The sequence below is a fragment of the Muntiacus reevesi genome, chromosome 10, assembly GCF_963930625.1.
Source record: "Muntiacus reevesi chromosome 10, mMunRee1.1, whole genome shotgun sequence".
Classification (NCBI taxonomy): Eukaryota; Metazoa; Chordata; class Mammalia; order Artiodactyla; family Cervidae; genus Muntiacus; species Muntiacus reevesi.
In genome coordinates this window covers 57,249,014-57,276,148 of record NC_089258.1, presented here as the reverse complement: position 1 = coordinate 57,276,148, position 27,135 = coordinate 57,249,014, and the positions used below count along the sequence as shown (strand labels likewise).

The following is a 27,135-nucleotide window of genomic DNA, read 5'->3' as shown; positions in this document are numbered from 1 at the left end:
CTTCCCGCGGGACCAGCGGCGCGGCCCCAGGCGACCTCCTTTCCCGTTCCGCTCTCTCCGCCTCCGGAAGCTCGGGCGGCCGCCAGGGCGGCGTGGAGGGGCTGCGGGAGCGCGCGCGCGGGCGCACGGCAGGGACGCCGGCGGCGCGAGGAGGCTGCGGCGCCGGGTGAGCCGCGCGCGGGCGATCCTTTCTCCGCGCCCCGCGCCCCCCGTTCGGGATCCGTTTCCCCTCTCCGGGGCCCAGGCCGCGGCGAGCGCACAGGGTCGGTATGCGGAAGGCGGACCGGCCGGGCAGCGCCCCCCCAGCCCTTCGGGCCCCGCCGCCTCTGCGGCCCGGGCAGCCCGTTGGCAGGCGGGTCTAACCCACACGGAGGCGTCCGGGGCCGGCGCGATCGCAGGGCCAGCGCCCCTCGTCGGCCGCGCTGGGATGGCCGGGCTGACCTCGGGGCGGGTTCGCGGGTGGCGTGGAGTCGGGGTCGGCCGTGAACTAAGACGTGATTCCCCCCCCCCCCGCCCCTCCCCGGGAGATCCTGGCTCAGGTCTCCCCCGCCCACCTCCGCGGAACTTGACCCTGAACCCAGAGGAGGGAGGGGGATGTCAGTTATCTGCTACCTCGTGCGGTCCGGAGGGGTCGTGTAAGGAACCTCAGATCCTGGAAGACAGGTTTTTCCTTTGGGCTGAGATTTTCGGGTATCCAATAGGTTACCGTCTTTGGACCAAATCATATATCTTAACTATAGAAACGTCATGTCACAGTATCTAAAATGACAGTTAAAAATGCCAGATTCCTCTTTGTGTGTTTTCCTGATGTAAGGCGAAAGCGTTGGTTATTTATGTTGCTGGTTCTGCAAGGATTCTACGAATGATGGGTGCCTAAGTGACTCCTGGGCAACTTTGGCAAGTACTTGTCCTCATTGAGTACCAGCAGGGTTATTGCAGCCCGATGAACTGTCATTTGATTTTTACGCTTTCCCAATATTTTTTAGAGAAACTTTACTATCTTATTAAGTCCATATTTTTATTACTCTTTAATGTAAATTGAATCTCACTAACTGAGGTGAAGATTGTCAAAAGGATTGCTTAGTGATTGGGACACTTGGATATTTTTTCTGTTTGTTAAGTTACCTGAATGTTTCAGTTCAGTCGCTCAGTCATATCCCGACTCTTTGCGATCCCATGGACTGCAGCATGCTGGGCCTCTGTGTCCATCACCAGCTCCCCAAGCTTACTCAAACTCATGTCCATCGAGTTGCTGATACCATCCAACTGTCTCATCCTCTGTCCTCCCCTTCTCCTCCTGCCTTCAATCTTTCCCAGCATCAGGGTCTTTCCTAATGAGTCAGTTCTTTGCATCAGGTGGCCAAAGGATTGGAGTTTCAGCTTCAGCATCACTCCTTCCAATGAGTATTCAGGATTGATTTCCTTTAGGATGGACTGGTTGGATCTCCTTGCAGTCCAAGGGACTCTCAAGAGTCTTCTTCAACTCCACAGTTCGAAAGCATCAATTTTTTGGCACTCAGCTTTCTTTATAGTCCAACTCTCACATCCATACATGACTACTGTAAAAACCTGAATGTTTAGGTCCTTACAATAACCCATCTGTTGGATGTTAGGAACCTAAATCTAAACCTGAAAAGTCTCCCAGACACTGATCTCTGCACCCCTTCCCATGAACTGTGGCCATTTAGGGAGACAGATGCTTACAGTTGTTGGGGACTACAGGAACCTTGTGGGGCTTCCCTGGTGGTTCAGATGGTAAAGAATCCACCTGCAAAGCAGGAGACCTGAGTTCGATCCTTGGGTCGGGAAGATCCCCTGGAGAAGGGAATGTCTGCCCACTCCAGTATTCTTGCCTGGAGAATTCCATGGACAGAGGAGCCTGACGGACTTCCGTCCGTGGGGTCACAAAGAGTCGGACACGACTGAGTGACTTTCACACTCACAGGGATCTTGTGAATGCAAATATGGGGATAGTTGCTTCTAGTGTGTGGGGTAGGAAGGGAATGAAGGACAGCTATGGAAAACTATCCAGGAAAAAAAATCAGGTGAAAGAGGTGATTTTTCTGCTTACATAGCTGGCTGTGCTCAGTAGTGTCCGACTTTCCAACCCTACGGACTGTAGCCTACCAGGCTCCTCTCTCCATGGAATTTTCCAGACAAAAGTACTGGAGCAGTTTGCCATTTCCTCCTCCAAGGGGATCTTTCCGACCCAGGGATTGAACCCATGTCTCCAGTGCCCCCTGCATTGGCAGGCAGATTCTTTAATACTGTACCACCTGGAAAGCCCTGCATAGCTGGCTCAATCTTAAATCTCCTAACTCCAAAGTCCTTCATCAGATAAACATTCTTTGAATATCTAGTATTTGTCAGGTCTGACTTTAAGCGCTAGGATAGAAAGATGAGCAAGGTACCAGGAGTTCCCAGTTTGCTAAGAAGACAGGGAAGGCGGGAAACAGCTAAGAAAAATGGATTTCAAAGAAGTATCTGTAGTCATTTGGCTTAGGGATAGACTTTGGAATTTAGACCTAGCTCATACTAGGGTTGGGAAAGGTCATATCCTCCAGACACACAAATTCCCTCTGCAGCACCCCAGCAAATAGCCATCCAGTCTTTGCTTCAACGGTATCTAGTGACTTGTGGCTAGATGACTTATGGCTCATAATCCTTGAAGGGAATGCATTCCATTTTGGAGCAATTCTAATGTTAAACTCAGAACAGCTTTCTTATGCAGTCTATCTGCTGGTGCAAGTTCTGCCTCTGGAGCTGCAAATAATAGCTCTCAAGTCTGTTTCATATCACCACTCTTCAAGTATCTGAACACACCCTTTCCCTTAGTTATTTCTTTTATATCTGTGAGCCCTTGGTCGGTAAACCATTAATCATAACTCAGGTTCTAGACTTTTTGCCAAAAGGTGGTTTGACCAAGCAGAATATGATGCAAGTTGTATGTTGCTACACCGGGTTTGTCACTCTCCTTGCCAGAAATACTTGGGAAACTCATTACTGTCTTTGGAATGGTGGTTTGATCACAAGTTCAGTTTGGGATAGAGTCACAAGTCAGTTCAAAGTTCTGAATTCTTATTACCTAGGTTAACACTTAAATTTACCTAAGGCTACTGGTTTATTCAGTTTGTGATGCCAGTGAGATTTGTTCCAGATTATTTTGTTAGAGGAAAACTGCTGCACAACAAATATATCCAGCAAAATGCGTGGTAAACACTAACATGTGTATCTAATTTTTACTGGGCAGGCCATCCTTTTTTGCAGAGAACTGTTTCTAAAGCCGTATTGCTAAACAAGTCCCATTTTCTCTTAAAACTCCCTACCAGGGGAGGGGTTATTTTACTATCTTGGCCCCTGTTTACTGTCAAATAAATCATCGATATCACAACAATGTGTTTAAAGTTCAAAGAGGGAAGGTCTCAGTTTTTTTCTGTCTGTAAGGCTAGGACCATATTTCTAAAGCAGAGTAGAACAGTGGTTAGTCACGTGATCCTCAGAGCTGCCCACTTTAGAATCCTGGCAGGCCACTTAACTAGCTGTGTGGCTTCAGGCAACTTCCCACTTACCAGAGGGTGACAGAATATCTTAAAAGCTGTTGTCAAGAGTCAGTGAGTTAGTACTTCTTATGTGCTTAGAACAATCAACCCTGAATATTCATTAGAAGGACTGATGCTGAAGCTCCAATACTTTGGCCACCTGATGTGAAGAGACTCATTGGAAAAGATGAGGGCAGGAGGAGAAGGGGACGACAGAGGATGAGATGGTGGGATGGCATCACCGACTCGATGCACATGAGTTTAAGCAAACTCTGGGAAATGGTAAAGGACAGGGAAGCCTGGCGTGCTACAGTCCATGGGGTCACAAAGAGTTGGATGTGACTTAGCGCCTGGACAACAACAACATATAAGGACTCAATATGTTTTAACTATTAGTAGTAGTAGGATAACAATGCTAATACAAATGAGACTTAGCTTAGTAATTTTATTTCCTGAAAAATGTAAGCAAGTTTTGCAGAGGGACGAAAGTTGGAATAACTTGGATGATTTGTTTTTTAAAAGATTTGTGTTTTAAACTGGCTAAGAAAATTAGCTCTGGGCTGTGCAATGAAACTGTTTGACTTTAGAATTTGAAGAAACTTATTAAAAATTTTTCAATCCTTAAAGGCATTCTTAACCATGGGAAAAAACAGCTACCACTGCTCTTTTTTTCCTTGACGTTTTAAAGTGTGAATTATCTTCCAAAAAAGGATCGCTTTGGGGAGAATTTAATGACTATTAATAAGTGCTGTCCATCATTCAATAGCTTATTTGATTTGCTGTTTTTCTCTTTGAACTCAGGTGGGCAGAATTAGATTGATAACGATCAGTCATGCCTTTTTATATTTGTGATGACCCATGATCACAGAAAACCGGTTCTTAATTCTTCCCCTTTGTCCCCTTTCCCAGCTTCTTTCCTCCTCCCTCCCTTTATAGGCTCATACTCTTGGATATTTAATGCATGTCCTCCCAGGCCAGGCTGGTAGAATTTTATGTATATGTTTGTCTGCTTGAAGAGTTTAGTGTTGTTTGGTGTGTGTGTGTGTATGTGTGTGAAGCTTTTCATGATTATATTGTCATTCATTTAATTCCGCTGTCTTGGTAAAGGAATGTCTTGTGGCTCTCCGCTCATCAGTTTTGACTGATACACAGTATATAATATACAACATTCCCTTCTCTGTTTTCCTCCGACTGGACACTGAGTTTTTCCCTCAGTCTGCACTGTTGCAGACAGGCCTGTGATGCACTTTCTTCTCTATGTGCCCAGGAACACACGACTGAGAAGCAGCAATACCAAGTTTTGAGCCTGAGTATCTGACCCAGTTGGTTCTTTCTCACTGCAGACTCCCTGTCAATCACTTCCTTGCTTAGTTTGTTACATGAACACTATCACAATAACAATAGTGAAAATTTTAAAAGTGCAGTGGGATTGATGATTTTTCAACTCACTTTTTGTCCAAATTGTATTATTATCCAGTATAGATAACAATTTTGTATTAATGCATTTTTCACCCTGATAATAGCCCCAACATCAGGGGGCCACAAAGGGTCTGTTGGTAAACATTTTAGGCTGTGTGGGTGCTGTGGTATCTGTCACAGCTACTTAACTCTGCAGATGCAGTGGGAAAGCTGTCAGAGACAGTTCTTCAACCTGTGAGTGGGGCTGTGTCCCAATAAAACTTTATTTATGAAACAAGTGGTGGGCCAGATTTAGCCTATTCACAGTAGTTTGCTGACCTGTGATTTAAATAGTGATTTTAATGGGCTCAAAATATTCCTCTATTCAAGTTTTTTTTTTTCAGTATTAAAAGTGATGCTGTAATTGTACATTCATAGTCACTAACCATCAAGGAAATGATCTCTCCCTAAGACTGAACCTCAGAAAAGTGGAGAAGGGAATGACTGGCTTTAAGACTATGAGCCTGAAGCTGTGACCTGTGACTATCACACGGGTTAAGCAAAAACGCCGTAATCTACGGATGCCACACAAAGGGACAACAAAACGTTTAAGAACTTAAGAGCAGTAGCTGAGACTGTTGCTAATGCCTTAGATTTTGATCACATCTTTCATCTTTTAAACTGAGTCTGATTGAAAACTGCCCGCTCCCAATGGAGTTCTGACTGCTAGGCATCCCACCAAACTGGGGCTTTCATAACTAACCTTGAAGCTTCAGCCTCCCCCAGAAATGTGAGTCTTTAACTGGCCAGTCTACCAGAATGATGTCTGTTTGGGCTGGCTTAGCATTCTAAACTCTAGCTGTACTTAATTTATAGAAGTCAGTTTTTCCTTGGCATTCACCTACATATCCCCATTTGTGATATGCTTGCCATGATGGTCTCTTATTATTGTTCAGATCATTGGTGCAACTTGATTATTACCCCGGTAGCCCCCATTATCATTTCACTGAGTTACTGTTTTTATGGTAGGGTTTTATTTTTTTTCTCATATTTCTCTTTATGTATTACCCAGACTTCTCAGTTTGGCAAAGTTTGCAATTACTGTGTAAAAATAAAGAGAATAATTTGGAATTACTCTTAGTCTGATGGTTACACTTTCCTCCTTTTCAGATATATTTTTTGCCGGCATGGATCGTTTTGACGATATATCGGAAGGTGAAGTGGACCATTCTTTCTTTGACAGTGACTTCGAAGAAGCAAAGAAAGGTGAGAGTAGCTCAGTGTTTGACAAGCAAGATGATGACACTGAAGAGAGAATAGACAAAGATACAGAAAATGTAAACTTGAAACTTGGACTACAGAGAAAGGAAGATGATGTTACTGAGAAGGGAACTGAGAGCAATGGGAAAACTCCTCCAGAGGAGCACCCTGCAGAAGATGGTAATGCACAAGCTGGAAATTCTTCGTCCTCGACCACTTCTTCAAGATCAAAACTGTGTGATGCTCGAGTAGAACATAAAATACGCTTGCCCACTCCAAATAGCCTTCCGCAAACTGTAAAAGACGGTGAGCACGATTACTATACAGATGGAGAGGAAAGTACTGATGATGAGAAGAAGCATCATGTCAGGTCCAAGTCAGCTAAGCTGCCGAATAACTTCAAGAAAAGCCTAAGTAAAAAGTATTCCAGAAGCAGTTCCTCTTCCTCTTTGTCCTTCTCGTCTTCAAGTTCCGATACAGGCTGTTCAGATACCGGATCTGATGCAGGCCTGTCTGATTCATCTCCATCACTGACGAAGCGTCTCCCTGGCGCCACCCACTTGTCACCCAAACTGAAATATAAACCAGGAGAAAAATCACCAGGAGCCCAGGCTTCAGGTGCAAAACCCAAGGTTGGTGATGACACTGAAGAATCGGAAGACACTGTGACAGACGTCACTCCTTTATCGACACCAGACATCAGCCCGGTTCAGTCTTTCGAACTGGGTGCCTCAAGCGACCGAAAAATGAAAGTTAAAAGGCAAGAAAATGTGAGGCAAGAAGTATATGAAACTGTTGAGGATCTGAAAAATAACTCAAAATCTTTGAAATCAGCCAAAAAAGGGAAGGAAAAACATGAACCCAGTCTCACCTCAAAGTCAACAGCGTTGGATTTCAGTTTGGACCAGAGATATAAACAAAAAGTCTTACATGACACAATGGACCTGAATCATCTTTTAAAAGGTAATTTTAAACACTGTGTCTGGAATTTATGTATTTTTTAAATCACTACATCTAGAGATAGGGCCTTTGTTTATTTTATAATTTATTTTTGACTGCACAGACTTACTCTAGTTGTGGCAAGGGGGGGCCTACCCTCTAGTCGGGATGCACAGGCTTCTTATTTTGGTGGCTTATCGTTGCAGAGCACCGGTTCTAGGTGCATGGGCTTCAGTAGTTGCAGCACTTGGACCCAGTAGTTGTGGAATATGGGCTTAGTTACTCCACGGCATGTGGAATCCACCCAGACCAGGGATCGAAACCCTGTCCCCTACATTGGCCAGTGGATTCTTATCCACTGTACCCCCAGGAAAGTCCTGTGTATTGAATTTAAATATTAAACCTAATATTATATTGAGTTTAAATATTAAATGCTATGAATTTGCCTTGATTTTTCTAGTAGGTGTGTTTTGTTGTTTGAGATCATGGATACATTATTATAATTTAACCAAATTATTTCATTTAAAGATATCTGAAATATCATTATTTATATTACTACAAAACTAATCAACTGGGACTAGAAACTACCTCACAGTGATTCTTAGAAACTCAAAATGCCTGGAGACCAGATAAAATAAATGCAAGAAGGGGAACCAGATGTTTTCCTATGTGTGATGGAGACACGGGTGTAAGATATATTTCACTTTCTTTGAGAAAGAAAGCAAGAGCACCAAGTTTAAGGGAAGGTGGCATGAATTCTGACAAATTACGAGAACTCAGAGTAAAGTGTAGGAGACAATTCCGATTTTAAGTTAAAGGCTAGACAGAATTACTGGAAAATAATTACCAAGTTGGTGAAATAGCATGATTCAACTTTTAGTTACTTCTAAGATAGAAGGATTTAAGAATTAAGATAATCCTGACTACTGTATTTCTGTCTCTATTTATACCCATTATTTAGTTTGAAAGGAACAATATATTCCAGGTGAAGTAAAAGCAGCCTCACACTTCATCTTTGACTAGTTAATATAAAACTAAAAATATTGAGCTTGCAGGTTAGGTTTTAGGGCAATTGAAGATAAAGTTTTTAAGTTGTAAATAGGACTCTCTTGTCTTGATTTGTTTAAAATGTTAGTTGAAAGAATAAATCTTCAGCTACATAATTTACATAGGGTGGTGATAGAAGGGCATAAATAAGTTCCTTATTTAGTCAAATGAGTCTCATAGATTGATAAAATGTATCTTGGAGCAACTTACACTTGTGAATGTCCCCTCTTTTATAGGTTTTCTTTGATCGTTACTCATTGATTGTTTAATTATTTAAAACATCAATAGTATAAGGAATGTTGGTTCTTTATTGGACCGGAACCTGGAGGTCCAGAGTCGACAATGAGAGAGTGAAAGAAGGAAAGAGGCTAATATTCCCTGGGTTATGCAGCCAGCTTTTGTGCTCTGGGGAATCAGCCAGAAATAGATACATATATATATATATATAGAGAGAGAGAGAGAGAGAGAGAGAGAAAGACACGGGGACCCAAGCTCTGATGGAGCAAAGGTTTTTTAATCAACATGGTGTGGGCATATATACTGTCTTACAAGGTAGTTATTCTCAGCAAAGATAAAGATTAAAATTCCAGACTTAGAAAACATAAGTCGATCCTTGTTACCGTGTGGTTCATAAAAAGGAAAAGGGTACTTAGCACCGTATTGAAAAACCAATGAATGACATGCCTGGATTCCTCAGCCCCGGGAAAGGCGTGCCTCTCCTCTTAATTCCTAAATATTCAGGAATTAATAAGGACAATGGGTTCCTGACAGATCCAAACAGCACACAGGAAGCCTCCTGTTAAATGCTTCCTGACAAAGGAAGAATACTCATGAAGTAAACTCTTGAAAAAGATACAGCCAGGCTGGTAAGAAAGAGAAAATAAAGTATCAATCTTGTTGGTACACAAAGTAGAATTCAAAATCAGGTTCTTGGCATTGCCTGTTACTATCTAGTGACTAAGTCTCCATTCAGCATGCCTTTCCTGATAAATGCTCATTCAATCTCTTAAAACTTTCAAGACTGAGTTTTCTATTCTTGCCCATCTGCTTCTTCCCCTAACAATGGGAATGATCTTTAAAAAAGTAGATCAGACCTACTAGTTTCCTTCTAAACTCTCCAGTGGGCTTACTCTTAGGTTAAAAATAAAAACCAAATTTCTTACCATAGGCTAACAGACTATTTGTTCCATGACTCTTTATCCCAGGAAGTATGTGAGCATCTCTTGGAGAACTACCCACATTGTTAAAACAAGCTGTTAAGTTCTGATGCCCGGGCTCTGCCATGGAGAGCCTGGGGCCCTTGTCTCATTTGCTGTTAAAGTTGCTGACCATGGCTCCCCATCATCTCTTTACTGCTTCATCTCCTCTTTCTCTCATTACCTCTCAGTCCAGTCACAGTACTTCCTTACTGTCCATAGAATGTTAATACTTTGCACTCGTCAGGTTTTTGCACTTGAGGTTGGCCTCTCTCTCTGTAGAGGCTCCTTCCGTCTATTGCTCGGCCCTCAGCTTATCCATCACCTTCTCGGAAATACTCTTCTGAACGTTCTGTGCAGAAGTTTCACACCCACCCCTGCCCCACGGTCACAAAAGCCCATTTCCTTTCAGGAGACTCTGGAGTTAGTGTAAGCAAATGAGGGCAGGATCTTATTCTCTGTTACCTAAAGGACGGTGGGACACTTCTGACCACAGCGCTAACAGTCAGGAAGTATGCATCTTAAGTTTCACTGAAATTGGATTTTGTAAGTTACCCACTAGTCTTAGGTTTGCCATCTGAAATACATACGGGAAGTCTTTGCCTCCTGCTTCTGCCTTATAATTTTATCCTGTTTTGACTCGGAAACAGAGCTAAAATGTGGCTCAGTCTCTAGGCACATGGACTAGAACTTTATCCAGTCTGCTGCGCCCTGGGGAGCCCTGATCCCAGGACCTGCCCATACAGTACGTGGTGCTCAGGGCTACTACGGGCCCAGGAACAAAGCAGCATTTTTGCCCCTTGATGCATCTGTTATTGGAGTCACCAATATAACCCACCAAAGATTCTGTATAGCAGTAGAGTGTGTTTTAAATACTAATTATGGCGATCAGTCTATACATATGGTGTTTCTTGAGATTTCTCAAATTATTATTCCTGCTGAATTTGCCCAGTGAAGCATTCAGATCCAAGAATATTTTTGTTGGTTTTTTTTTCATCTTCCGCATAGACCTAAGCCATGGACATGTGAGATGTGGTGTGTTCGTGGCCAAGCTGTGCCACTCTGGCTGTCTTCTATGAAGGCAGGCAGTAAAAGATTGCAGAAATGTTCAACTCTGTTTCTCTTCTCACTAATTTTTTATTTTTATAAAAATGTGATATTTACATAGCACTGGTTTAGTATTTTCAGACAAATTAACACATCTTTCAATTTTTTACCATTAATTTCTAACATGGTAAATATTGATAGATATAACCCACATAAATATTATTTGGGGTCCTCAGTAAACTTTTGGTGTGAGGTCTGTTTAAGAGCTTCTTTCCTGAAGAATGGATTAATAGTCTACTAGAGAAAAAATAAATTAGCATAGTCAGTCTTTCAAAAGGGGGAAAATGAGGGAAAAAAACAAACAAACAAAAAAGCATTTTTTTTGAAAATATACAATTGTGAGAAGAGATCCAACAATATAAGTAAATTGTTTTGACTTATCAGAAGACATTATCAGAGGGGATAAATTTTTTTAACCAAATCCAACCTGTAAAGATGTTTAAAATATCAACAGTATAGGAAGAATGAAAATAAAGGCTTGAAAAAGTTATGCCAGGCAGGTAACAAGGAGAAAATAGAAATATCAATCTTATTAGTACACAAAATAGAATTTGAGATGTGAAAATCACTGAAAGGGACAAAGACGAGTATTTTACATGAACAGACTGACCAAGTACACTAAAAAGATCTAACAGCCATTGATTTGAAGTGTTTGATAAAAGCAAAACAGAGCCAGATGATGAAATTGATAAAGCTGTAATCACTGTGGAAGATTGGTAGATGTTAGACAAAAAAAAAAAACAAACTATGAACTACCCACTTAGGGGCTGCACTTGGCCCATGGCTTTTTTTTCTTTTTTTGTCTATTACATAATATATTTTTTTAAGTGATGAGATACCAGTTTCTATTGCTACATAACAAATTACCCCAGTACTTAGGGTATAGTCATAGTCCCTCAGTCGTGTCCAGCTCTTCGCGATCCCATGGGCTAATGTGGCCCACCAGGCTCCTCTGTCCATGCAATTCTCGAGGCAAGAATAGTGGAGTGGGTAGCCATTCCCTTTTCCAGGGGATCCTCCTGACCCAGGGATCGAACCCTGGTCTCCCACGTTGGAGGCAGATTCTTTACCATCTGGGCCACCAGGGGAGCCCCTTAGGGTATAGGGAGAGACTCAAAGGTGGGGGTGACTTGACAGGTGGGGCCTGGAATCGTCTGAGTGCTGGCGTACTCACACATCCAGTGTCTGGGCTGGGGGTGGCCTAAGGACGAGGACTGCTGGGCAGGGGGCTCGTGCGTGGCCTCTCCCTGTGGTCTGGCTATTTCACGTTCCGCAGCCTCAGTGCAGATGGTTCAGAGCCCCAAGGACAGTTCCAGGAAACCAGGCGCAGACCTCATCACCTTTTATGACCTAGCATCGGAAGCCACATAGCATCATTTCTCCCATGTTCTATTGGTTATAAACCTTCCCAGGTTTAAGAGCAGGGGCATAGACCCTCCTTCTTAATGGCCTCCGAGGAGTGTCAAATAACACAGACACTCTGCAAAACTTCTTCAGTCCACCCTCTGGCCGTACATTGATTTACATTCCTCCCAAATGCAAAACTATGTTCCCCCTTTTCAAAGATCCCTCCCACCTGGTGATCCAGGGTTAAGTCAAGTCCCAAGGGCAGCTGTGGCCCTTTGGGTTTGGTTCCTCATTTATCGCTCGAGTACTTTGAGAATCTTATGCCAGGGGAGAGTAGGAAGCTGAAGGAATAATAATTTTGAACCCCCAAAGTCCCAATATAGATATTCTCTATAAATTCTGCTTGAAAACTGACCGATTCCTTTTGTAGCTCATCTGTTTTATCCTGTCTTCTTATGGTGGTAAAATAAACTATTGATACTTTAAAGATTCTGCCTGGAGATCTGCTTAGCAAAAGCCACCAATGGCAGAAGGTATGTTTTCCATTTTCCTTGTTGTCATAGCCAACAGTGTTGCTAAAATTCTGCCGCTTGATCATCTTCACCTGCAGTCTCCTCCAACCCTTTCTAGCCCTACTTACTATCTGGTCTCAAAGCTAGTGCTCCAGATGTTGGGTTTTTGTTGCAGAAGCACCCAACTCCTGGCACTGTTGTGTGTGTTAGTTCCTATTGCTCTGATGACAGATCACAATCTTAGATGGGTAAAGTAGCAGCCCAGGATGGCCTGAAGGCTGGGGTCACAGTACCCACGCCACACACAGCCCCTCTATGTGGTCTTGATGTCCTCACAGGGTAGTCAGCCTCACAGCCTCAGGGCAGCCAGACAAGGGTGGCCCAGGCCCCAAGCACAAGGGTTCCAGAGACACGGAGTGGGGTGGAGGGCCTGCATCTGTCTCTACTTTTGCCCAGTCTTGGGCTGTATCCTGTTGGTCCATGCCATCACAGACCTGCCCAGATGCAAAGGGAGGAGACCAGAAGAATGTCTCAGAAGTTCTCATCTGACAAGATGTTCATAAAGAAACTTAGTAAATTTAATTATTATTCCTTGAATCATCACCTCTCAGTTGTAAGAGTTGGGATTTTAAAAAAAAGCAACCTTTGAAACATCATTTTAAAAAGCAAATACCATTTGTTTTTTTAACCGGGATTGTGAATATGCCTACAGGGTAGATTTTTTTTTAAAGAAAAACTAATATTATGTAAATAAGGACATAATATGGCTTGGGATAAATTTTCCATTAATAGTATTCACATGAAAATTTTAAATGCTGTCTGTATCACAGTTTAGGTGCAAGTTAAGCTGGTACTTCTAGTAAATGGTGTTACTGAGTCAAGAAGTGGCTCTAGTGATAATGGACATATTGAAATACTGTAAAGAGTTTGAACAAAATTGTTTCATTAAAGAAAATTAGGGAAAAGCAGTATTTCTTAAATGTGTAATTTAAATAATGTACATATTTATATTAATATATTTTTATCCCTGAAGTTTTATTCAAATTAACATTTTTTAGATTTTAATTGGAAAGACAGTGGATCATATGTTGGAGCTTGCCTCATGCTAAAGCATATAGTAGCCACTTTAGAAAAATGTGCTAGTGATACCTGGCAGCACCATGTAAACACTCAACATATACTTTTCCCATCAAGGGGGGTTAGAATGCTATTTCATTTTGTTTTTTTTTAATGAATTAGTTTGAAATTCTTCCTTTATTTTATTTTTAGCTGTTGCCTTATTTTACTTTTAAAAGCTTTTTGTAAATGACATTAGGAAAATAGCTTACTTTTAATTCCCTCTAGAATTTAATTTTAAAGGCTAAATTAAACTAGAAACCTTATTCAATTCTACATAATGGTTATTTCTTGGAAGCAAGATAATTCAATTATATATAGTCCATATATATCTCTTTCTAAATGTGTTCCTATTCAGGTTTTGTCATTAGTTTGGTGTGGTTTTCAACAAATTACCAGCCATTAATTTCCTAATTTTTCCTATCAGGAAGTCACTGTTAATAATTTTTTTTTAAGTTTCCTTAATCTCTGATCATCTTTGGTTTAAGCATGGAGATGTAGATGTACAGTTTTGTGACCTTGCTCAAAGGATTTAACTTTTCTGCACCGGTCACATTTTTTAAATGGGGTTAAAAATGCTTTTAACAAAAAAAAAAATAGCAAAAAAAAAATGCTTTTAACAGCATAAAACACTTAAGCAAGTAAAAGACTGTACATAAAGGTGGTGGTGGTGGTTCAGTCGCTAAATGTGTCTGACTCTCTGCAGCTCCGGGGACTGCAGCATGCCAGGCTTCTCTGACCTTCACTGTCTCCCAAAGTTTGCTCAAATTCATGTGCATTGAGTCCATGATGCTGTCTTAACTATCTCATGCTCTGTCGTCCTCTCCTTTTGCCTTCAATCTTTCCCATCATCAGGGTCTTTTCCAATGAGGAGGGAATGGCAAACTGCACCAGTATTCTTGCCATGAGAACCCCTTGAACATAAAGGTACTCTGATATAATGAAAGCGAATAATGGGGGACTTCCAGTAGCTAAGACTCCACATTTCCAGTGCAGGGGGCCAGGGTTCAATCCCTGGTCAGGGAACTAGATCCTGTATGCCTCAACTAAGACCCAGTGCAGCCAAATAAATGATTAATTTAAAACAAATAATGGTTACTTTAGAAAGATATTGTTAAAACAAATGTACCATACTGTTAATCTGATATAACACATTCATTTTTAGTAGAAGCTTAAGGTGAAACAAGCTTGATATGTTTAGAAGTTTCTGATAACTGTTCAGTAATAATTGTGACTTGCTGTAAATTGTTCTAATAATATGAAATATTGAGAATTTAGCATGTTGATAAAAATTTCATTTGGTAATCATAGTATACAAAATATTTTTCTTGGTTAAAAGCTCCTTTTATATAAGATATTCATTTGGCTTATGTCTAGTCAGGAATAAAAGTTTGACTTCTATAGTAGAAGTATTTGTTACAATGCCAAAATCAAGACCATAAATCTTGCATAGTAAAATGCTTTCAGGTTAAGTTGAAAGTTTCAGAATATTCTAGCTTTGCTGTTGCCATTTTCTGGCCATTGTATGCATTGCTGAGAACATTTTAGTTTTTGAATTATGTGTGTGGGTGTGCTCAGTCATTCAATTGTATCCAATTCTTTTCTACCCCATGGACTGTAACTGGCCAGGTTTCTCTGTCCATAAGATTTTCCAGGCAAGAAGACTGGAGTTTGCTGCCATTTCCTACTCCAGGGGATTTTCCCCACCCAGGGTTCGAACCCACATCTCCTGCATTGCAGATGGATTCTTGTGAGCCACTTGGGATGCCTTTCTAATAAAAACCATCTCAACTGATTATTGTGTCAATGCAATCCACCAGAGATTTCTAACATTTAAGCTTCCTTTAGGAGAACATATAATGAACACAACAAAAGCATTTTCCATAAACTATACCTGCAGTCTACAACCAGTGCCTTGTACATTTCTTATTAAAATATTTTCATGGTTTTATGTATAGCATTTATTCCCAATGAACCCAATGAGCATAAACCTCTAAGCTGCCTCTGAATTTTTTTCCTACTCAGTTGTAGTCTGTATGTCGTTGAAATTATTCCATACACCCCTTATCATGAGTTAATGTAGTTTCCATTTATAAAAGTTAAAGCATGTACCATTATGCCGTCCTATTGCTGTTTGTTTAGCCATTTTTCCTTTTTTTGTTCACTTTTTTGTTGTTTACTTCTGTAGCTTTTCTGCAATTAGATAAAAAGGGATCACAAAAACATCACTTTGATCAGCCTTCAGTAGCACCTAGAAAAAACTACTCTTTCACAAGAGAGGAAGTGAGACAGATTGACCGGGAAAATCAGAGGCTTTTGAAAGAACTGTCGAGACAGGCTGAGAAACCAGGAAGCAAGAGTATGATTCCAAGAAGATCGACTGGTCCTCCCCCTAAGTTGTATCATAGTGCTCTCAACAGACAGAGGGAACAACAAAGGATTGAAAGAGAAAATTTGGTAAGTGACTGAAACATTTTAGTCATCAAATAAAGTGCATTTGTACTGATTTGTAAGCCCAACTTTCAGCAAACCCAATACAGCCAAATTTTCTAAATGATATAAAAGTAGGAATAGATTTGTATGGCATAAAATATAGGATGAGCCATGAGCCTGGAAAGTAACAATATGTGCTTTTTTTATCCAGGAAACTCTATTTTAAGGGAGTATTAAATGAAAATACTGCAAGGTCTACTATCTATTTGATTAGATCTGTTAAATTACTATGGCAATACAGGAAATGGTGTCCAAGGATTAGATACATACATCTTCTGTGAAGTATTCAGTCACTAGCTAAATCTATTTTACTTCATTTTATCCTCAAAAGCTAAAATAATTTATATATCACTTATTTTAAATAATACACACTTTCTCAGAGAGGTCAGATTTGGGTGCCCTGCTGCTTGAATGTATGAAAGACATTGATTATTAAAAATCGTATAGTAATAGTCCTTTGATATCCTAAGAAATATATATATGGAAACTGTTGAAAATCTTCACCTTAAAAACTACTATTCATAACATATCATTTTCTTTATAAAATGTAATTCATAATTGCTGATATTTACAGAGCTCTTTAATGCTGGGCATTATTCCAAATGTCTTCTAAATATTAGCTTATTGAATCCAGATAATAGTTCTTTCAGGGACATACTTTATTTATATCCACATCTTACAGGTGGAATAATTGAGACCTAAAAGGGTTAAATAATTAACCCATGGACAAAGAGCTGCTGAGCAAGTGACTGAGCCAAGATTTTAAACCCAGGTAGCATCTTCAACTAAAGTTAGACCTTTAATGAACACATACATTCAGAGTTAAAATAAGTGATAAAGCTGTTATTGAAATTACTAGAACAGTTCCCCAAATTCACCCTTATTATGTTTCGTCATCACTACAGTTCTACTTAACCTGAATTTGCAAGAGTAACTCTTATGAATTTCTTTATTACCATCACTAACACCAAGAGTTGGTGAGCTAGGGTAGTATATTTGCGAAAAATGGTAAAATATTGGTCAAGAGAGTTACCCTGAATATGGCAGGGAGTAGATTACAGCAGAACAAGTTGAAATGAGGGTGATGGGTACATGCTAACTTGCTACACATCACTCCAGCAAGTTCAGGATTCATTTATATTTTATGAAAATGGTTAAACAGCTAGAGCAGGTGGTAGAATCATATCCAGGTTTCCTCACTTTGGGATTACTTTTTTCTTTTTAACATCTTTTTTGAGGTATAATTTACATGCCATAACCATTTCAAGTGTACAGTGGGTTCTGATAAATTGCATGATTCGTTTTTTTAAGTTAGAGTGATATATAAAAGTAACAAAATTTGCCATTTTAAGTTTTTAAAATTTTCAATGTCTTTATTATTATTTTGATATGTGCACACTGCTATGTTTATTTTTAATTTACTCCTGGCGGTGCTGTTTTTGTTGCTGCATGCGGGCCTCCTCTAGTTGCAGGGAGCAGGGGCGCCTGTCTAGTTGTGGTCCGTGGGCTTTTCGTTGTGGCAGCTTCTCTCGTTGCAGAGCACGCGGGCTCTAGGGCACAGGGGCTCCTTAGCTGTGGCTCACGGGCCCTAGAGCGTGCAGGCTTCAGTTGTTGTGGCGCACAAGCCCAGTTGCCCCACGGCCCGTGAAATCCTCCTGGACCAGGGATCGAACCTGTGTCCTCTGCATTGGCAGGCAGGATTCTTATCCATGCACCACGAGGGGAGTTCGCCGTTTTAACTGTTTTGAGATTGGTTCAGTGACATTAATTACATTCACCGTGTTGTGAATTGTGAATAAATACTACTTTTCCAAAGTTTTTTTGATCACTCCATACAGAAACACTGTGCCAAACAATAGCGCTCTGTTCTCCCTTCCCCTCAGCCCTTGGTAACCTCTAATCTGCCTTCTGTCTCTATTTGTCTATTCTAGATATTTCATATTAGTAGAATAATAGACTATTTGGTCATTTTGTCTCTGGCTGATTTCACTCCATAATGTTTTCAAGGTCCATCCATGTTGTAGCCTGTATCAGAACTTCATTCCTTTTTGTGGCTGAATAATATTCCGTGTGTGTATATATGCCACATTTTGATTCCCCATTCATCTGATGATGGACACTTGGGTTGTTTGCATATTTTGGCTGCACTGAATACTGACTATAGGTATCTCTTCAGGTCCCAGCTTGCAGTTCCTTTAGGTGTGTACCTAAGAGTGGAGTGGCTGGGTCATATAGTAATTCTATATTTATCGTTTTGAGGAACTTTACTTTTGAAAAGTTGAAGCCATTAATGTCTAGGGACTATTCTAGATACAAACGAGATGAAAACTGGTAAGCAGCTTCTGTTTACAGCTTCTGTTATACCCCATATCAATTGTACATCTCAGCTGTTTTAGTAAGCAGTAGAAAATTACCACTATTTTTTTCTTTTTACTTTGTTACTTAGTAATTTGTATATGTGAGCAATATTTTTCTCCATTTCATAGTAGGAGCTTTTTTGTTATACTTGAGAACAGTAGAACATAAAGTGAACCACATGTATAATTTAAATTTTCCTAACAGTTACATTAGAAATGTCAAAGAAATAGGTGAAATTATTCCACTATAATATTTACCTGACTAAATAAAAAATATTACACTTTAACATATAATGAATATAAAAAACTGTTGAGAGATATTTTATGTTTTTTGATACTAAGTCTCTGAAGTCTGTGTATATTTTATACTTAGAGCATATCTCAATTTGAACTAGCCACATTTTAAATGTTCTGTAACAATATGTGGCTTGTGGCCTTGGACAGTGCAGCTCTGGATCAAAAGCTTAATTCACAAGTAGAAAAAAATAGCTTAAAGCTAAATGGTGAAATAAGCATAATTTATTATAAAAATTATGTTATTGTAAGGAATAGGAATTGTCCATATTTATGCTTAACCCTATTTTATTAAGCAAATATTCACTTTATTAAGCAAAATAAAACTAATTCTATATATTGTAACATTTTTTTCTTGGCTGGTCCTTTGCATTCTTCATAATAGCTGATTATTTTCCTTTATAAAAAATTTTTAATTAAATTTTTGTTGGAATTGTGTTGTTTACATTTTAATTGCAGAGTGTTGGGCACTCTTAAAATATTACCTTTTAATCTAGAAATATGGTATGTCCTTCTGTTTACTGAAGCCTTCTTAACACTCGACCTTGGTAAGGTTTGTAGTTTTCTTTAAAACTATATTTTTCGTTATCGTAATGATAACCCTATATGCAAGACAGAAAAAGAGACATAGATGTATAGAACAGACTTTTGGACTCTATGGGAGAAGGCGAGGGTGGGATGATCTGAGAGAACAGCATCGAAACATGTGTGTTATCAAGTGTGAAACAGATCGCCAGTCCAGGTTGGATGCATGAGACAAGTGTTTGGGGCTGGTGCACTGGGATGACCCAGAGGGATGGGATGGGGAAGGAGGTGGGAGGGGGTTTCAGGATGGGGAACACATGTAAATCCATGGCTGATTCATGTCAATGTATGGCAAAAACCACTACAATATTGTAAAGGAATTAGCCTCCAACCAATAAAAATAAATGGAAAAAATAATAGTAATAATAAAAATAATTGGGAAAAAAAAATCCGAGAGAGGACTCTGAAAAAAAAAAAAACAACTATATTTTTTGTTATTGCCGTGAAATTTTTCATTTTGTTTTCTAATTGGTTACTTTCATAAACTATCAACTTTTGTGTATTCATTGTATAACCAGCCACCTATGAAACCCTTATATAGAGCCGCATTGGCTCAAATAGTTCTTCAGTGTGAGATGATACACTTTTTAACCTGTTTGCCGGATTGTTTGTAGTCAAAACACACATGCAAGGGTGCGCATGTACACACACATGACACTTTTATGTCCAATGTACTGCACAACCGGGGTCCATTACTTTGTAATTTTCATGATTCATAATTCTTCACTTGCTCCATCTCCAGTGATAGAGACCAGTTCACATGGCTCACAGACATGATGACTAAAGCAGTTCTGTTCCAGTTCCCTAACATCAGCTCCTTAGCAATCCAGAGGCTGCAAGCCTCCGGGCAAAAGGTGTGCAGAACAGGTGAAGAGGACAGCCCTCTCCAGTAGAGGGCGCACTTGCTGCATATAGACCCAACTGTATTAGAACTTCGTTACTTCAAAAGGGTACAGTTTTTTTAATTCATAAAATTTGGAACTGTCCTTATTAAACCATGTTTGCATATATTCATTTGGAGACAAGATGAATTTTGTTTTTAAGAAAAATTGCAAGAATAATCTTAGCAGAAGGAGAAGGGAAGGTGTCAACGGGGGTACTTTATAATAGTTTCCTATAGTATAGTTTATAATTTCACTTTACTTGCTGAAAGAAATGACGTTATTTCATGCTCTTAAATGTATATATGTCAGTTCCTCTCTAAGCATATGTTCACGATCGTTTCCAGCATTGTTATTAAGAGCACAGGCTCTTAGCATTATTACTCCCATAATGTCATTTCTGTGAGAAAATAAGGTTTAGTGTATTGCAACTTACAGCATCTTTTCTAAGATTGTAACCTGACAAAGAAGAGAGCTGTGCCTACAATCGGTTGTTAAAATCATAGTGGTTTTGGTTAGCTATAGGACAGGTAGACACTTTTAGATTTTCCACATTATTATTGAAATATTTTTTTCCGCAGTGACTTGAAGTCTTTTCTACTTTATTTTGTGAATTTCAGTTTCTAGAAAGTGTTTGCCTTTTTTAAAAACTAGTGCTGTTTATCTAACGTTAGCTTTTAAATGGTTCATTTAAATGAAGGCTTTTCTGAAAAGGCTTGAAGCTGTGAAGCCAACAGTTGGCATGAAACGCTCGGAACAGCTGATGGACTATCACCGCAACATGGGTTATCTCAGCTCATCCCCAGTCTCCAGACGAGTGAGGTCGACGCTCAGCCAGTACAGCTCATTAAGTAAGCACACGCACACGGATGTTGTACTTGTTTGTACCCTTTTCCTTTTTAAAAGTTTATGACTTAGGTTCTTATGATAGAGCTTTAAAATGCTGACTTCTGGAATGCAGTCTGCGTGTTTCACTGGCATGCCTTGTTTTGTGTTTGTTCACTTAACTTCAGGTTTCATTTTTTACAGCATATAATGGTCACATAGGAAGGCAACCAGTTAATTTTCAGTTAAATAACTGAAAATATCAGTAGTCTCTTAGGTAGTGGAGGGGAGACTTTTAATTTCAGTGTGTTTATTAAAGGAAGAAATGAACAGATAAGACTGTTTAAAAGTTGCTGAAGCAGTCTCTTTAGCCGGTGAAGAATTTTCAGTAGTATCTTCCAGCCCTAATGCATGCTTCTTCTTCACTGGTAGCTAAGACAAAAATTAGCAGTCTGTAGTCATCAGATTAATCCCTCTTAATGCTCAGTATTTGATCCGTTACACACCCAGAGAACACAGGTGGGAGTGACCGCTGAGTACTGGATTGTACACCACTCGGAAAGGCCAGACCATTCCCTGCAGAAGTCTGTGCTGTTACTACTTGTATATGTTCTAAGCTTTAAGTCTGTAAAAGCTAGTCTGGTTTTAGAAAAGGCAGAGGAACAAGAGATCAAATTGCCAACATCCGCTGGATCTTCGAAAAAGCAAGAGAGTTCCAGAAAAACATCGATTTCTGCTTTATCGACTATGCCAAAGCCTTTGACTGTGTGGATCACAATAAACTGTGGAAAATTCTGAAAGACGTGGGAATACCAGACCACCTGACCTGCCTCTTGAGAAACCTGTATGCAGGTCAGGAAGCAACAGTTAGAACTGGACATGGAACAACAGACTGCTTCCAAATAGGAAAAGAAGTACATCAAGGCTGTATATTGTCACCCTGCTTATTTAACTTATATGCAGAGTGCATCATGAGAAACGCTGGGCTGGAAGAAGCACAAGCTGGAATCAAGATTGCTGGGAGAAACATCAATAACCTCAGATATGCAGATGACACCACCCTTATGTCAGAAAGTGAAGAATTAAAGAGCCTCTTGATGAAAGTGAAAGAGGAGAGTGAAAAAGTTGGCTTAAAGATCAACATTGAGAAAACTAAGATTGTGGAGGAGCTAAGACAGCGGAGGAAGAGGGCGGGGAGACCACTTTCTCCCCTACAAAGTCATTGAAAGAACATTTGGACGCTGAGCAGACTCCACAAAACAACTTCTGATCACTAGCAGAGGACATCGGGTGCCCAGAAAAGCAGCCCATTGTCTTCGAAAGGAGGTAGGACAAAATATAAAAGATAAAAAGAGAGACAAAAGAGCTAGGGACAGAGACCCGTCCTGGAAAGGGAGTCATAATAGAGGAAGTTTCCAGAAAACTAAGATCATGGCAACTGGTCCCATCACTTCATGGGAAACAGATGGGGAAACAGTGGCTGACTTTATGTTTTTGGGCTCCAAAATCACTGCAGATGGTGATTGCAGCCATGAAATTAAAAGATAAGTATCTTTTATAACTCCTTGGAAGGAAAATTATGACCAACCTAGATAGCATGTTAAAAAGCAGAGACATTACTTTGCCAACAAAGGTCTGTCTATTCAAGGCTATGGTTTCTCCCGTGGTCATGTATGGATGTGAGAGTTGGACCGTGAAGAAAGCTGAGCGCTGAAAAATTGATGCTTTTGAACTGTGGTGTTGGAGAAGACTCTTGAGAGTCCCCTGGACTGCAAGGAGATCCAACCAGTCCATCCTAAAGGAGATCAGTCCTGGGTGTTCATTGGAAGAACTGATGCTAAAGCTGAAACTCCAATATTTTGGCCACCTCATGCGAAGAGTTGACTCATTGGAAAAGACCCTGATGCTGGGAGGGATTGGGGGCAGGAGGAGAAGGGGATGACAGAGGATGAGTTGGCTGGATGGCATCACCAACTCGGTGGACATGAGTTTGAGTAAACTCCGCGAGTTGGTGATGGACAGGGAGGCCTGGTGTGCTGCGATTCATGGGGTTGCAGGGAGTCGGACACGACTGAGCGACTGAACTGAACTGAACAGAAAGTTGGAACCACTTGTAGTCTTAAACACTCAGATAACTAGTTTAATTCCATTCATTCATCCTCCACGCATCACTTCCTTGGTAGAATTAGTGACTAAGAGAGGGTCTTATTCCAGTAACTCAAAACTTAATATCATGCTGTGAATGTGAATAAATCTATTTGTTGAATAAATGTATAAATGGTTATACAAAGAGACTTTATTTTCCCCACTAGAATCTTTTGAGAGGCTTTTAAAAATACTTATTCCCACCCCAAAACTATTGCATCAAAATGCCCTTGTATAGAGTTTGGTTATGTTTGTTATTTTAAGTTCCACAGGGAATTCTGAAGTACATTCCTGGTTGGGAATAGAATTAGACTATTAAAAACACATGTGAGATAGAGAAGACAGTTTTATTTTAATCTGGGCTTCAAATTAGGAAAGGAAGTGTATCAGATGATGGTTTATGTATTTAGTTAGTTCAGATAATTTCTTGCTCTTCATTTATTTTCAGAAGGAGCTTCCAGGACATCCAGTGCTACCAGCGGCCTCAGCTGTAAGAGTGAGCGATCTGCTTTTGACACAACAGGCGGTGGCCTGTTGCTAAGACCTAAGCCCCAGAATGTCCGTACAGCTTGGTTATAAAATGTCTTTTTACTTTAAACATTGTTCATCCAATTCTTAGTTGAAGTGCTCTTGTATAATGCTGTCATTCTCTGTGTAGACCTCTAAATACTGGTTTAAGCAATTTAAGGTGTACTAACAGTGACTTGTAATTGGATGCAAAATTGTTTTCAAAATGACAACTTAATATAAAAATCAGTGTTTCCTGGGAGGAGGTGTTTATATGAGACATGTATATATTTCGTAGAGAAATGGTGGTATAGCTGTGTCTTTTCTCAACATAGAAATTGGTTCAACTATTGGACTGATGAAGCAGTTGTGATAGCATCCTGCATGTTGGACCAAAATGTTAGCTATATAGTTCTCATTTAATGTGTTGTTTTGTTTTCATCATCTGTAAGTTTTATACAGTGAGTGTAGCTCCTGACTGACTTGGTTTTCTATTTGCTTCAGAACCTGGGTGGTGTGACTTATAACTTGATTTTAAGATAGTTATTATGAAACTGATCTTGAAATTTGTTCTGATTGGCGGTGCTGATTTAGATTTGAGGAGAGGACAGAAGCTTGCACTAGGGCAGTCCTTGTGATTCACCAGAGGTGCCTACTACCTCTATAGAAGTGTGTACTGAGTTAGATCTTAAAAATGTTATCAACCGTTCCAGACCATTTCAAATTGTGAGTCTTAGAAAGCTCAATTTAGAAGCTCCTGTTTTGTGTTTTTCAGGGGAAGTAGGTAAGGATTCTGTTAGGTTTCTTTAGAGCTCCTGCATTGTGAATAGTTTGTCCGAGGACCAGATCCTCATAAGCAAAAGCAAGTATTTGTTGGATTAGCAGACGAGCACCTCCAGCTTGAGGATCCAAGAAGCAGATCCCAAGTTGTGTCAGGACAGTGTTTTAAGGGGTGTTGTTAATGGGTTGTGCTGTATTCAGCGTTTATTGTTTTAAGTGAGAGGAAGTGTGAAACAAATGCATTGTTCTCACCCCTTTAGAAGTTCCAGCTACTGTTTTTAAGGGCTGACAAAGAAAACTAAAAATTTGAATGATAAAGGAGGAAAAAATCCTGTATTTGTTGAGGCTACTTTATAAATGTCAGCCAATTTTTTGGTTTTGTTTTGGCCTTTTGTATTGAATCCTGGAAGTACCATTTTTGCCAGTTTCACTTTCAAAGACCTTTTGAAATTAGTGATGTGTGAGTAGGGTGTAATGTAATTGACTCTTAAAATCAGTATTTTTTCTGTCAATCTGTAGGCTCTTGTACAACGAAGTATATCTCAGTCATGTTGCTTCTGCTGTTCTGGTTATCACTGTTTTCATTACTGGCCTTTTGTATACCTTAAAATGTATTGCTAAGTTTCTATACTAAATGCCAAATCTGTCCTTTTTTTTAGTGTGAATTTTTGATCTGTAAACACAGTAATATTTGTTTTTTGTTTTTCTGAGTTGCTCAAGCTCTGTAGCGTGTACACCAAACTTAACTTTTCTTAAACACCTTCAGCGGTAAGCCAAACTGCATTTTGCTAAATATCAATTCAGAATGTCTTGGTCTTAGTTTGTATTAATAGATTTTGTTTCAGTTAGGGCTTGAGAAGGGTGGGGAGAATGGGGTTAAAAAATTCATGGGAAAACAACCTGACCATGAGATTTTTCTGCTGCTTTCTTTGAGTTATAGTGTTCATTTGTTGTTATTTGATATTCTGGTGTATAGGTTTTTACATCACTTAGTGCTTTACTTTATAAACTTTAGCTGTACTAAACCAAGGTTTTGTTTTCTAACTTATTTCACTTTTCGATGTTTGTGTAACAACCTGTCTTTAAGGAGAGATAAGACAATGCTGAATTTAAAATTCAGCATTTGAATATATTCCCAGTGGTGAGTTAGCCAATTTTTTTAAATTGGTTTTTAAGTTGTTAGGGGGAAAAAAGACCTTTTATGTAATAGCTTTAGTCTCTGATTACATTGTATATAGTCTTTGCTGCCATATGTCATATGCCATATGGTACAATTTTAATTTAATAGATAAAAGCTGTACTTTTTTTTTTCTTTGATCTTTAAAAATTTTTTTTCTCTGTACTTTGATTTTAGATACTAAGTTAACACCTTCAGTTTTTACTACTTAGGCAGGGGAGTTTCGTGTAAGTATTACTGTTAACAGAGATTCAGCTTGAAGCAAAAGTCAGAAAGAACAACAATACTCTTTTCAAAGAGAAATTTACAGCTGTTGTCATGGTTAGTTGACATTGAAAAGTATAAGTAGAGGGGTAGGAGTTGAAAAATGTGGTCTTCTCCGATGTAAGTCAAGATGCCTTTTAAGTTGTTACGATTTAAGGGGTATCTTTATGAAGAAATCAAAAGTATATTATTTTCATTTTCAAAACATAAAAAAGTGAAGGACTGTCTAGCGCTACTTTATATTTGGTTCACTTGTACCTAAGATACATATTTTGAAGATTTACGTGTGCAACTAGAAATGATACTCATCCAAGGTCAGCAATTACTAGGCAAAGTTCTTATTGAGAGTTACTTTCATATCTGTTAAATGTTATACTAGTACTGCATCCTTCTTGATAAGATCCTATGAAAAATTTTGAATTATTAAAGTTATTTCCTAAGGATAGCAATTACTCTCATACTTTCCCTACTTCCTTTTTTTCCAGTCTCCGTAAAAAGCTGCTTTCTTAGCTACTACCCCAAATAAAAGTTTTCTTGTTTGCTTGTAAATGTAGTGTAATGTAGTTGTTTTCAGCCTATTAACCCAAATGTCCAAAATGGATATCTAGGTAACTTTAAAAAGAGGTCACTGGGATGGATATGTGTGTGTACTTTGATCTTCAAATTCAAATACTGCACAGTATGAAAAGTATTATGACCAATGTAAAGTTGGGGACACAAGTTTAAGTTACTCTATTATTTTAATAATTAAATTCAGAAAATGCTTAATATCTTAAATGCCAAAGTTGGAACCTATATAAACGATTGTAAACCATCCAAGAAAATGTGCTTAATGCTCATAACTACTTTATTTGTATGAATAAAGATAGTAAGAAACTTAAAAATGAACATTCTTTTTTAATTTCCCAGTCTACTATAATGTCTTTTAGGCATGAAGAACTCACCCTTGGCACAGTGAAGGAAAAAAGAAAAGAATCAAAGATAACTGAGTTTTGATCCTATGTCTGTCTCTCAAATGCACTGTCTTCATGTTCCCATTGTAAAAATTAGAATAATAACTTTTACATGCCTCCATGACTAAGAATTAGTGAGAATGAAATTGGAAAGAGGATATTAGTTATTTATATCTTGGGAAGTATGAAGTTTATGTAGGAAAATGCTTTAAATAACATTCTTGATCATCTCTTTAAACCACATCCTAATTGTTATGTTGCTACAATGTTATTGTCAGTCGATAAGTCGTGTCCAGCCCTTGGTGACCCCATGGACGGCAGCGCACCAGGCTCGCCTGTCCTGCACCATCTCCCGGAGTTCACTCAAGTCTCTGTCCCATTGAGTTGGAGATGCTATCTAACCATCTCATCCC

The 27,135-nt window shown here is 39.4% G+C and overlaps 1 protein-coding gene across 3 annotated transcripts; it reads left to right on the top strand.

Annotated features, from left to right (window-relative positions):
• Window positions 1–62: 62 nt before the first annotated feature.
• CFAP97 (cilia and flagella associated protein 97) lies at window positions 63–26,653 on the top strand. 3 transcript variants are annotated; one of them, XM_065946984.1, is made up of 5 exons: window positions 63–166; window positions 6,108–7,160; window positions 15,650–15,918; window positions 20,772–20,922; window positions 23,490–26,653. In XM_065946984.1, the coding sequence occupies exons 2-5, from the start codon at window positions 6,125–6,127 to the stop codon at window positions 23,618–23,620; spliced, it is 1,587 nt and encodes a 528-aa protein (XP_065803056.1). In that variant the 5' UTR covers window positions 63–166; window positions 6,108–6,124; the 3' UTR covers window positions 23,621–26,653. The 3 variants fall into 3 exon arrangements, with proteins under 3 accessions (XP_065803056.1, XP_065803057.1, XP_065803054.1); XM_065946985.1 differs by having other exon boundaries at window positions 109–263; window positions 23,493–26,653; XM_065946982.1 differs by having other exon boundaries at window positions 109–263.
• Window positions 26,654–27,135: the final 482 nt, after the last annotated feature.